This window comes from Catharus ustulatus, chromosome 12 (assembly GCF_009819885.2).
Source record: "Catharus ustulatus isolate bCatUst1 chromosome 12, bCatUst1.pri.v2, whole genome shotgun sequence".
Classification (NCBI taxonomy): Eukaryota; Metazoa; Chordata; class Aves; order Passeriformes; family Turdidae; genus Catharus; species Catharus ustulatus.
Window position 1 is genome coordinate 6,971,767 of NC_046232.1, and position 12,044 is coordinate 6,983,810.

General features: G+C 41.7%; 1 protein-coding gene across 3 annotated transcripts in view; it reads left to right on the top strand.

Moving 5' to 3' along the window:
• Nucleotides 1-12,044, top strand: part of MYO1E (myosin IE) — a 78,862-nt gene that overhangs the window by 25,256 nt on the left and 41,562 nt on the right. For all 3 annotated transcript variants that reach the window (XR_004419137.1, XM_033070466.1, XM_033070467.1), the window contains exons 2-4: nt 5,558-5,701; nt 8,302-8,391; nt 9,255-9,349. Coding sequence is in view for 2 of the 3 variants with exons in the window: in XM_033070466.1 (XP_032926357.1) it covers nt 5,558-5,701; nt 8,302-8,391; nt 9,255-9,349 (329 nt within the window). In the remaining variant the exon portion in view is untranslated. The remainder of the gene's footprint in view (nt 1-5,557; nt 5,702-8,301; nt 8,392-9,254; nt 9,350-12,044) is intronic.

Sequence of the window (12,044 nt, forward strand, 5' to 3'; positions counted from 1 at the left end):
AGTGAATTAGAAAAGTTTGCTAATTTTGACAGGTACTGTCATTGCAGAAAGCTGTGGGTTTATTTTCTTGTTAGCTGGAAAAACAGATACAAATTATGTATGTATGGGACTGGTGGAGGCCTCCTTTGGTAGAAGCGTTGATGATGTCAGGTCTAAAGTAAATGGTGTGCAGCTTTGTCAGTTTTGTGACATCTTTGGCTCATGTGTGTGTGTCTCGTTTACTATTGTATTCATATTTCTGAGCTGAAAAGGTAGGCACACGCTCCAGAACTACAAGGATTTTGTGCAGTAGGACTGTGTCAGTTGAAAAGGGGAAGAAAAGGTCGTGCTTGTGATCACTTGAGACTCCTACTGCCTCATGGAGGCTGAGAATCCCTTCTGCACTGCAATGGGTCATTGACGTTTGCTACCAAAAAAAACTGTCAGAGGTTCAGAGTAGCAATTTTTCCCTTTGTGGAAATGAAGAATAATTATCAATGGTATGTAGGTGGTTGTAGTTTAACAAGAGTTCTGATGGTCAAAGAGTAATAAGGTTCTCAGGCGCTGAATATACAGTCTCTTCTGATCCCATGTTTTTAGTGCTTCATTTTTAATGTTCTATTTTTAAACACCTTGAAATATGAAAATATTTGCTTTTTTTTCCAGTTAAAAGGAAACCCATGTTGTGACACAGCATGACTCTATCTTTTTATAGCTACATCAAATACGTGTTGCTTAGGATAATGCAAGAACATACAAACAATAATAAAGGCAAAAATAAGAAACCAGCAGTTGCTACTGTAACACTAGGTGGAGGACTGCAAAAATAAATTCTGTAAATAAATGTCTTATCAATACTTATTCATTCCATATAAAACTATGATCTGCTGTAACCGTATTACACTGCCAGTAGCAAAAGTAGTGCGGGAGGCATGGACAGTATTTAGTATGTAGAATATATTTTGCGTCGCCCTTCTTGGTATTAATGTAGCAGTTGTGTTAATCTGTTATTGAGTGGCTGTTCAGGGACACGCTCAGAGTGAGAGCAGAGTGGATTTTGAGGGTGTGTTGAGGTTCCTGGGTGTTGGCTGTTCGGGTGCTGCGGGGGCCCTGCAGCCCAGGGCTGCTGTGCCTCTCCTCAGGCTGCGGCTCGGGAGCAGCAGCCCCGAGCTCACGGGGTCAGCTTGTGACTTGTAAATATTATTCTTGTCAGTGCAGAGCAGATCTGATTTTGAGCCTAAAACAGCAACCAAATGAATAATAACAACTGACAGCAGTGGGGTACACGCCTTTAATTGCAGCTTTGCCAGTGCAGGCTCCACTCCCTGTGCAATGGCAGATGCTGGGGTTGGAAGCCAGGGAAGAGCCTGGGGGAGGCCTGGCAGCCGGGTTGTTCTGCACTGGTGTTTCCACTTCTGTGGCTTCTAGCAGCCTGTTGAGATGTGTTTTTGTTTTGGGGTTGGTTTCTTGTTTTTTATATTTTTCCTAATCTGCCAAGCTCATCTTTTTCCAGCTGCTCAGGCATTGTTAGTGCTGACACAGACTTTTATTTGCTTACTTCAGTGCAGTTAGATCACACCTTTCAGTGAGAAAACCTAAGAGAAGCCAAGTAGCCGTCTGCTGACATCTGACCTGCGGCTTGGCCCGGGGCTTGGCTTCTCTGGCCAGGTCTGAGCGGGTCCAGGGAGCTCTGGTGGAGTCACCAGCTCCTGGTGGGGCTGCTGCAACATGGGCTGTGGGGCGGCTCTGCCAGCCTTGTGCTCCTGGCTCTGAAGAACCTTCTGGGAAAGAAGGACACAAGCAGGCCAGGAGACCTGGCCTTGATCTGGGTGATCTGTCTGGAGAGGGGTGGAGGGAGAAGTGTGCTGGACAGCAGAGGGCAGTTAGCCTGAGTGCGCCCTGCAAAGCAGGTTCAAGTGGGCGTCAGGTAACCAGCTCAGGTGTAAATTGTCTCCAGACTAGAGTGCTGCATTTTTATATGGATGGTGGGAAGGGTCTTTTTTTTTTTTTAGATGATTGATTATAGGAAGATTTTTTTAATTTTTTTTTTTTTTTTTCATTTTGAAGCTCTGTTAAAAGCCATTTAGTGGTTAGCTGGACATGGTTATAGTACCAGTTGGAAGTGACTGAAGTTGCTAAATTCAAGTTAGACTCTAGTCATTGCTCATGCTTGGAAGGACAAGAACTTGGGAGTGGGCTGTGTCTTCTAGACAAAACACTCCCTATTTTGTTGCCCAGACAAGGAGGTGATAGCCACTGTACCTAGCCATCCCACTGGTGTTATTTCCTTGAGAAGGAAGTGTGAGAGCAAAACTTAACCACGACTGGTCAGGCACTATTAAAGCTTGGGCTTATTTCTAGATTCCAGGGAGAAGTCTGACAATAATCTGGTGGTGATTTGCTGCTTCTTGGCACATTTGAATGTAAGGCCATGTTTTGACAGGAAAAGGGTAATGCCATTTAAATTGAGTTACAATTTTAATGTCAGCTGCTCAGTGCCGTGCCTCTCAGCTGTCTTCTGTGCGACTGCTTTACTGGGTATTTAGGCTGCCTGAGTTAAACCTCTCTGCAGTTTGCTGTGTGTCTGTGGTCCTGTGGCTCTCGGCTTTGACTGCTGCTGTGATTGGAGCTGGGCAGGGGTGCAGGGCAGGGCTGCTCTCAGGGGAGCTGGGCTGCCCTGGCACTGCCCTCTTGCTTCCCTGCTGGCTCCCAGTGCTTTTGGGGAAGAACCCTTTGGCCTGATCCTGTGTGTGGCTTAATCACAGTCAGCAGCAGTCAGTGACTTGCATAAATCTGCTGTTTTGCAGACAGTGTGCACATTTTCTATGTATCCTGTGGCTTTGCAAGCTTTGTGCTCATTGAGCTCACTGGGTCTGATGCCATGGCTTTTAAAGGGAAGCTTGATTGTTTTCCCAGTCTCATTTCTTACATATTTTCTGTAGCTTGCTCCATTATTTGATGCTAAATCACATTCTGTATAGCTTTGTGAACAATCTAATTATCCATATTTTTTTGATGCTGTATGTTTTTGTCCATCCTGCCAGTTTCTTTTTCCAGGTTTTATATCACAAATAGCTAATGAATACTCTGAAAGAAATTATGCTTCTCCTTTGGACTTCTGTTTTCTCCAAAAACCCAAGCTTCAACTAATATTTTCAGTCATATGTTTTATTACAGTGTAAAAATGGATTCTTTGGTTTCTCAGTGCTTCAAGATCACTGTTCCCATTGTACAGATACAAAATTGATGAGTTCACACAAACTTAGCTAATTTAGGGTTATTATTTTATTGTACACTTGTGGATGTTTAAGCAAATTGCTGAGATTTTGTTTTCAGACATTTACCTCAGCTGTACTGTAGTTGAAAGCATTCTTTTGATTTACGTTTGCAACTGTTCTCCACTGGTGTTAGCAGTAATGGGTCTCATCAGGGTAGCAGTGGCTGGAAACTTAAGAGAAAACACACATAAAGCCTACAGCTTCTGTGCTGTCTGCAGTAGCAGAATTTAGTGGAAGTTAATTTAGCTTGAGGTAAAAATCTAATTGATCTTTTATGTCAGTCGACGTTAAGGCAAACTGTAGGCCTGGTGTAACGCTTGGTATTAGTGCAGTTGTGTGGGTCATTTGCTCCTGCAGAACTGGGTGCACACAAAAGTTGCCATTCTGTAAGTTGCTGATGTCCCATTTCAAAATACCAATGCAGCTGAAGTGTCCAGAGTACCTAAATTCTCCTCTGTAAAATTTTTACAGAATAAAATAATTAATATACTTTGTAACAATAAATTGCTTCTATCCTGGTGATTGTGACTTGATCCTGGATGACGTTCACCAGAGCAGTGTAGTTAAATCACATTGTTACAAATTGTAGCATTAAAGAATAAGGGGAATTTGCAGAATTGGCATTTTGTTGGCCAGGTCTTCTTTAACAGCATACAAGATCACTTCTCAGTGTTGAATGTGGTAAATCCAGCATCACTAGTTTAAGTATTGTATAAGCAAAAATTAAGTTGAAAAAGGGAAGAAATCAGAACTCCATTAGCATTGCCTGCTAGGCTACAGAAAATAGGTTTGGGTTTGGGGAGCAGATTTACAGCTGAATTAATAGCCTTGATGTCGACTGGATTTAAATCTGTTTGTGGGTGTATCCGTGGAACCAAACTACTGTTCAAATCAGCTGAAAGAAAAACAGATTTTGATTTCAAGTGGTACAGCATGAAATGTCACATGTTTTAGTACTATCCTGAAATAGTAGTCTCTGAGTGTGGGGAGAGAGTATCTATTTAGATGTCACTTAAGCATGGTGACTAACAGATCAAAAGGGACTGTGAAGACATGCAGCCGACAAACTGGGGTACATACTTTGCAGAACATCCCTGAACACTTGACTGCAGCAGGCTCACAGCTTCCTCCCAGTAACAGCTTATGTGCAGCTCTCACTTAAAAGACTCTAAAGGTGGCGATGGTAATTATCCTCACTGCTAATAGTTACAATGTAGGAGTGTAATTTTTGCATCCTTGGCTTCCAATAGCTGCATAGTTGAAATAATTGGGGTTTTTTTCCTACTAGATTTAAAAGTGTCTGCCATCTGAAATCCATTCTGTGTGTAGGTGGTCGCAAAACCCCATGGAATTACCTTCTAGTTTTGGAGGGCAGTACAATTCTTCTAACAGTGCAGAGGCACATCAGCTGACACCACTTATGTGTGCTTTCATAGAATGCCTGGATCAAGGAATATAATTCATTGAAAGAAAAACATTTGGGAAGTTGGAATTTGAATAATGGTTTTCAATTACAGTAATTTCACAAATACAAGCCGCAGCAATTTGACAAAAATTTTGGTGGAAACCCGGAAGTGCGGCTAATACTCGGGGGCGGCTAATATGTGAATAATTTTCTGACATTTACAACCCCAGACGTGCCAGCCAGGGCGCCGAGCCAAGCACCTGCCAGTAAAAGCCGGCATTCCGCGATTGTTACAGTGTTACTGTGTTGCCCTGGCTCCCTGCAGGCAGCACGGGGGGCGGGGAGAGAGGCAGGAGAGCTCTCTTCTTCCCTCCTCTGCCGCAGCCCAGGGGAGAGACGGGGGGGCCCCACGCCGCCATTGCCGCGGCTCGGGGAGGAGGGGGGGGGCTCTGCCCCCGCCCTCTGCCGCCATGGCAGGAGCAGGGGGTGCTCCATGCCCGGCCGGCGCCGCGCCGCGAGCGGGGCCGGGGCAAGCGAACCCAGAGGCGGCGGCCAGCCCTGAGCGGCCCCGCCGAGCGGCAGCACCGGGCTGGGCCACCTGGCCCCGTCAGCAGCCCCTAGCGGGCCGAGCCTGCACAGCCTTAGTTGAGCCAGTAAACCCCGCCCTGCCGCCGTTCTGTTAGTATTTGGCAACTTTGTTGCACGCGGGTCCTCGCTGTGAACCACAGAGCGGCTTATATTCAGGTGTGGCTTATTTATGGACAAAGAACGAAATATTTGCCAATACCCAGAGATGCGGCTTATACTCAGTGCGGCTTGTATTCGTGAATTTACTGTACTTAGTGCTGATGAGAATTGTAGTAACCTTTGTGATATTCATTGTGCTTTCCTGCAGGGCAGCAAAGGACACTTCAGATACCACTGGCAGAGCCACAATGTCAAGCACAGCGGAGTGGATGATATGGTCCTGCTTTCCAAAATCACTGAGGATTCCATAGTGGAGAACCTAAAGAAACGATACATGGATGACTATATTTTTGTATCCTTTCTTGGTTTTGTGGAGCCTTGTGGCCTTGCTGAGCCAATGTGACACTAATTATATGTACACTTTCTCTTTAAGCAGATTACTCAAGGGTGTGAACATTTTGTGACACTTCAGCTGAGATAATAGAAAAGGCTTTGGCTACTCACCTAATTATGAGGGTTGAAAATAAGATAACAAAAAATTATTTTAAAGTATTCTTGTTAATATGTTGAAGATTGTACCTCCATGTATGTATACATTCACATAACCCCTGAAGCCTCTTGAGGTAATGCTACTTCTAAGAGCAAGAATTAATAGGTTATAATAAATGTGTACATTTATTGATGTGTTGTGTTCTATGCCTCCAAAATTATAATGCTTTCAAAATAGCATTTCTTCTGTGACATAACCCCCATTACAACTTATTCTGAAATTGTTAATACTGTGAATCATGGAATGATGGAAACAGGTGAATATGTCAACATCTGTAAATCTTTAGTATTCTCACTTAAATTTTTTTCTATGATTAATGAAAATGTGAAAATTTAAATACCTGAACATGCAACCTAACCGGAAGAATAGACTTCATTACCCAAGGCTTGCTTTTCTAAAAATTTCATATGAAAGCACTGCCTTAAGATAAGAATAGTCACTATTGCATTTTCAGCTTTCACAATGTAACATGAGCTGCAGTAATGAATTTGGTAAATTCTAGTCAGCAATGTACTAGAAACTTATGCTGCTCCTTCTGCTTTAGACAGGTTTTCATACTTCCTAGTTGCATCTGGAGAGAGAAAGTTTCTTGAAGAGTTTAACATATTTTAGCAGAAAGGGGAGGAAATACAAGATCTCCTGGCTGTGGTCGTTCTATTCAGATGCTCAAGAGCTATGTAGCAGCTCAGTTTAGCAAGGACTGATAGAGGAAAGTTCATGTTGCAGTTGTATCCATCACGAACTGCAGAGGTTTCTAATATATGTGTGAACATATTAGAAATATGTTCTATATGGGTTTGGATCCTCAGTTCACTGAAGTACCACATTGTTATTAAAATTGCTTTATAGCAGCGTGATGAAGTTGCACTGTATTTTCCAGAGTGTAGTAGAGGGATGAGCTGTAGATCCTTCCTTGTAGCAGCACGAATGCCATTGGCCCTTGGAGTGCTGCATGTTCCTTGCAGTGTGTGCATAGAGCCTTCAGTGTTTTGTGTGCTTTTTCTTTTTTATGAAAATTATGAGATTAATATGGAGATGATCTTTCTGCTGAAGTCAGAATAAGAGTGTTTTCCAAGTGGACTAGTGGTCACATTGAGGGATCAGTCTTCCCTCATGGAGGGAGAAGAGCTCCTTTTGCAGTTCTGTGAAGGCTTTTCATTCAAAGCTGAAGATCTTGACTATTTGAATTGTTTGCATGTCCACCCATGAATGAACATTTCTCAGTGCTACATTGTACAGAGATGACGGAATCATCCCAGAAAATGCTGGTATTGTTTACCAACAAAACTGTCACTTCAAGTGTTTATACTGACACAATGAGTAATTGATCTATTATATCCAAGATCCAGATGTTGTCACTCTTTTTGAATTAAATTCAAAATGTATAAAGAAAGCATTGCAAATTGATATTACAGAAATTATGTTCAGTGAGTTACAGTTCTCTAACACATTACCTGTTGTGCCTTGGTGCCACAGTAGGAATTTCCTACATAGGATAATCCAACAGGATAGATTTGTTAATTTTTCTACTTTGTGCAGAAAGCTTAGATAGCAAGTTTGCTTATGCACAGTTGCAGATTGTTACTGAAACCTGCAGTACATCATTTTGGAGCCATAGGTGTGGGCTTGTTGCTAACTCCCAGCTCAATGAGAAGTGATACCAATACCTGTGAATTACTATCAGGTGCTTCCTATGTGTACACTGCAGCTGTAGTTCCAAAGGTTTATGCAGTATTTGAAATGCAGAGAATGTGCAGCTGAATGCAGAATGATGAAATACTATATTAAAAACGTTGCAAAAAATCTAATAATAGCTTGAAATTGAGTGTCTTGGTACAGGGCAGCCTGCAGGAGAGGACTCTGAGGGACTGTTAGTGGTTTCACTCATAAAATAACACCACAGACTGAATTACCCAATTCCCCCAGCACCCCCCAGTGCATGCAGCTGAGTCCTTGTCTAATTTAGCTCAACAGTGGCATTTCCATCCAGCTCTGCTTGCTCAGCACTGTCCTGTGAGATCAGAGTGTGTCACTGCACTGTATTCTGCAAAGGTCAAACCAATATTTTCTAATACTTACTCTACGACCTCTTCAGTTACAAAGGACTAAAACCAGTTCAAATGTGCCATTTCCTTTCTCTATTTTTATTCAGGGTGTATCATGTTTTGGGGTTTTAATGCATGTTTCTATATTTAGCTTGTCCTAAAATAAGATAATACTGAAATACTCCAATTGAATGGTATATTCTTGTAAACCTGCTGATTTAATTTTTATTAATAATTGTTGTGAGCTGTAGTGGCTTTTATTTAAAGTGTTATGTAATAGGTGGAAAAGCTCTTTGTCACTAGTAGTAAGATGATACTTTGTACAGCTGTTATTACCTTAACTACTTCTGAATGCAGACATACATTGGCTCCGTATTAATCTCTGTGAATCCTTTCAAGCAAATGCCATATTTTGGGGAAAAGGAAATTGAAATGTACCAAGGAGCAGTAAGTAAAGCAGTCTAAAGTATTGTGCAGTATGCAGGGGCTTGGAAATACTATTTTACACAGTTTAACACTTGGAAGTGTTTGTTTCTGGGTTTGCTAGCATTGTGCTGGCCTGGGAGAACTTGGCAGATAGTCCTTGCCATAGACTGAGCATTCAGATTGAAAACTCCCTGCAATGTAAGATCAGTATTTCAAGAAAATACCTGTATTGATTAGCTCTAATCCATATTATGTATCTCTCCTTGACATGTCCCTGCTCCTGCAAAGGCAGTTTTTAAGCTGTCATATGCACAAAATTGCCATTAGTGGATTCGGAGACTGATTTCAGAACTCTGTAACTGGACAAGAACAATAAAAAAGTGAGATGCCAAAAATCACTTTTGAAAATACAGCTTGAAGAGTTGAGTCAGCACAAGAACATTAGGGCCTTGAAATGTAATTTCCTGTTTGAGTTGGGCGTGTCCGCTTGGGAAGCTGTTGGGTTTGGATGGCCCAGTGGATGAAAGTGGGACCTGAGGCACCAGGCTCTGAATGCTGCTGAATGTTAGCACATCATCACTGGTGGGATAGGCTGAAATTGTGGGAGTTCCTTTTGGACAAGTAATATATTTCTAGCAGAAGCCATTTTTAGAACAAGATGTTTCTAGGAGAAAATTATGGATGAGAGAAAGTTCACTGACAATGTCTAGAGACTTGGGTTTGTTTTTATTAAATGTACCAAAGAATTATTGTGGAAAATTCACTACTAAGTTCTAGCCACAATTATTTTTTCCAGAGAAATAACTCTTCAAATTTAAATTTATTTTGCTCTTTCTACATCTTTTAAGCTGTCTTGAAAAATGATTCTTTATTTCTCCTCCTAGGCACAGTATGAAAACCCACCACATATTTATGCTCTTGCAGACAGCATGTACAGAAACATGATTATTGACAGAGAAAATCAGTGTGTCATAATTAGGTAAGAAAAAGATGGGTAAAAAATACTTCTTATGGTGTTTTAACTTGAAGAAGCAGAAAAGTTTATTATATCATTAAAAGTACTCTGTGCACATTAACATTTTGGGATTTTCTGGATGAGCTCAGTATTTTCTGACCTTCCTTTTTGTTTTCCAGTAAAGTCCTGATGCTAGCTTAACCACAAGAAATCTCTTACTCACACAGCCAGTTTCTTGTCCAATACCAAAATTACAACAGCTTGAATGACTACATGAGGGGGTTGGATTAACAGCTGTACAGCCACAGATACTGTTAAAATCAGCAATCCCACATGGACTGCATGTATCATGGTCTTTTGTTCCCTTTGGAATTTTACTTACATTCACTCAGAGTCAAAAGGCAAGAGATACGGGGAAATTAATTTTGTCTTCACTATTAATCTATTTTAATTATTAAGCGATGGAATTCACTGTAGAATTATTACGCAACTTTTTAAATGACAGGCATTATTTAAATGACAGTTGAAGTGAATTTCGGGACCAGAGTTACATTTTGTTCTCATCTGTGGGTTTTTTGTGTGATAGAAGAAAATGTGTGGAGAGCAAGAACTGCAGGATCCTGCAGCTGGGACCCTCTGCCCCGTCTGTCAGGGCTGCTGGGGAGGTTCAGGGCCGAGCACCTGGGGCTGCCCTTTACCTGTCCCCAGAGCAGGGTGGGGCCTCCCAGGGCTGTGCAGGGATTTTACACCTGGGAAGGCCAAGCAGGTGGTAACAGAACAATTTGCCCCTGGGCCAGCCTGGTGCCATAGGAAACAAAAAGCCCAGAGCTCTCCTCCTGCCTGTCACTGGGATGGCTGAATTGTTCCCTGAGCTCTCTCTTTCTCTTTGGAAAACGGATGCCTATTGCTGTACTGAAGTTTACTAGGCACACGTAGTCAAATTGAGAGCTGTTAGGAATGGGTAAAATTGGGATTTTGCTTTTGGCATAAAGTAACATCCAAGAGAGTGGGATGTTTCACATGAAGCTAAATTTACAGTGAAAAATCTTCGAACTCTTGTGGGTTGTGAATAAAAACCCCTACTTTTTGGTCCTGTGCTATGCCCCACAGTGCAATGCATGCAGAGAGTCACATTGTGAGAGAGCTGAGATGCAGATCCGAGATACAGACATAGAGTTTTAATTTTACATGAGAATTCTTGTACTTCAATGCTGAACACTCTTTAGAATGTGCATTTTGTATGTGCAGAGTGAAACCTCTCAGTGTGTGCACAGCCTATTCAAAGTCTGCAGGAGTTAAATGAAATCTACTGCAAAACTGAAACAAGAAGTATCATGTTTGCAAGGCACATTTCAGAGACATTTTTTCCCTTCTTACACATTTATCTTTCTTTTGATATTTTTATTACAGACACTGTAGAAACTACAGCAGACTGATTTACAAGTAGTTTTCATTATGTCTTTTTATTTTTTGGGGCACCTAGAAATTATTCTTATAAATAATAAGTAACTCAGCTGCTCACTAAATTGATATAATTTGGTTGATATTTTAATCTTTTGGACCACATTTGATTCAAGCTGTTTAGATACATCTTGTATTTTCTGATTTAATGTAATCAGTATTGCCAACAACCAGGACTGGCTTTAGAAGGAAGTTTCTTGAAGTATGGAGTTTGCTTGCTATATGTTTTATTGTATGGACCAGAAGGCACTGAAATTGCTGCAGACTGGCAGCTTCCAGGATTCTGCAGTTTCACATAATAGCTGCCAGGGGCTTTACCATTTGTGCCCCTAAACTGGTGGTTCTCAAAAAACTGAGACACAGCACTGTGTTGTCAATGCCACAGAAGCTGCTGAGCATAAGCAGCTCCAAATGAACCTTTGTGAACGGTGAAACACAGTTTTTGCTGTAAAAAAAATGTCCTGTGGAAGATGAGTGATGATAATATGGTTATAGTGAGGTGTTTCTTACATCTCTGCTTCACAAGTAGTCTGAATTTGGAGTCACTCCACTGAAAATCCCTGGTAGAACAGAAGGACCAGAACCAGCTAGTACCCAGGTTTTTCCTGCATTTTCCTTGTCAAAGTAGCAGATTTCCCTGTAAAGAGAGGTTTGCAAAGAGAGAAGGTAAGAAATAAGGTGTAGACTGGCCCTATTTATGGCCAGATCACAAAGGCTAAGTCTGGCTTCTGTTGCATGTGGAGCCTCAGGAATGGTGACAGAAGGATGGTGGGAAAGGGGCAGGTGCACACCTGCTGTGTCCTCCTGCTCTGTGCTTTGGGCACCTGTGGCATCTACCTCCAAACCTGGGAGGGGACCTGCATTCCACAGACTACATATGTGTTTCCAGGCAGGTGGAGGGTCCCTAATGTAGGCAGAGCACCTTTTACCTGGACATTACATCCAAATGCTGATAGAAAAAACTCATCCTCTTCAAAAGTCAGTGAATGAACTGGCCAAGCAGATCCTAAAGAAATGCAGTTTTCTGAAAGGCTGGATAGGTGGCATCCAAAAAGAATCTCTTTTCATATGATAATACAATTTAAAAAGGAAAACTGTTACCAAACAGCCTTTCCAAGGCCAGGGAAAGCTTTTTCATTAGCTGAGTAATTCCAGCCTATTTGCATGTGTGTTAAGAAAATTACATGTGCACATGTCTAATCATAGCTGAGCTGCTTTGCGTGGCTGCTGCAGAGTAAATAAACAGTGAGGTTATTCA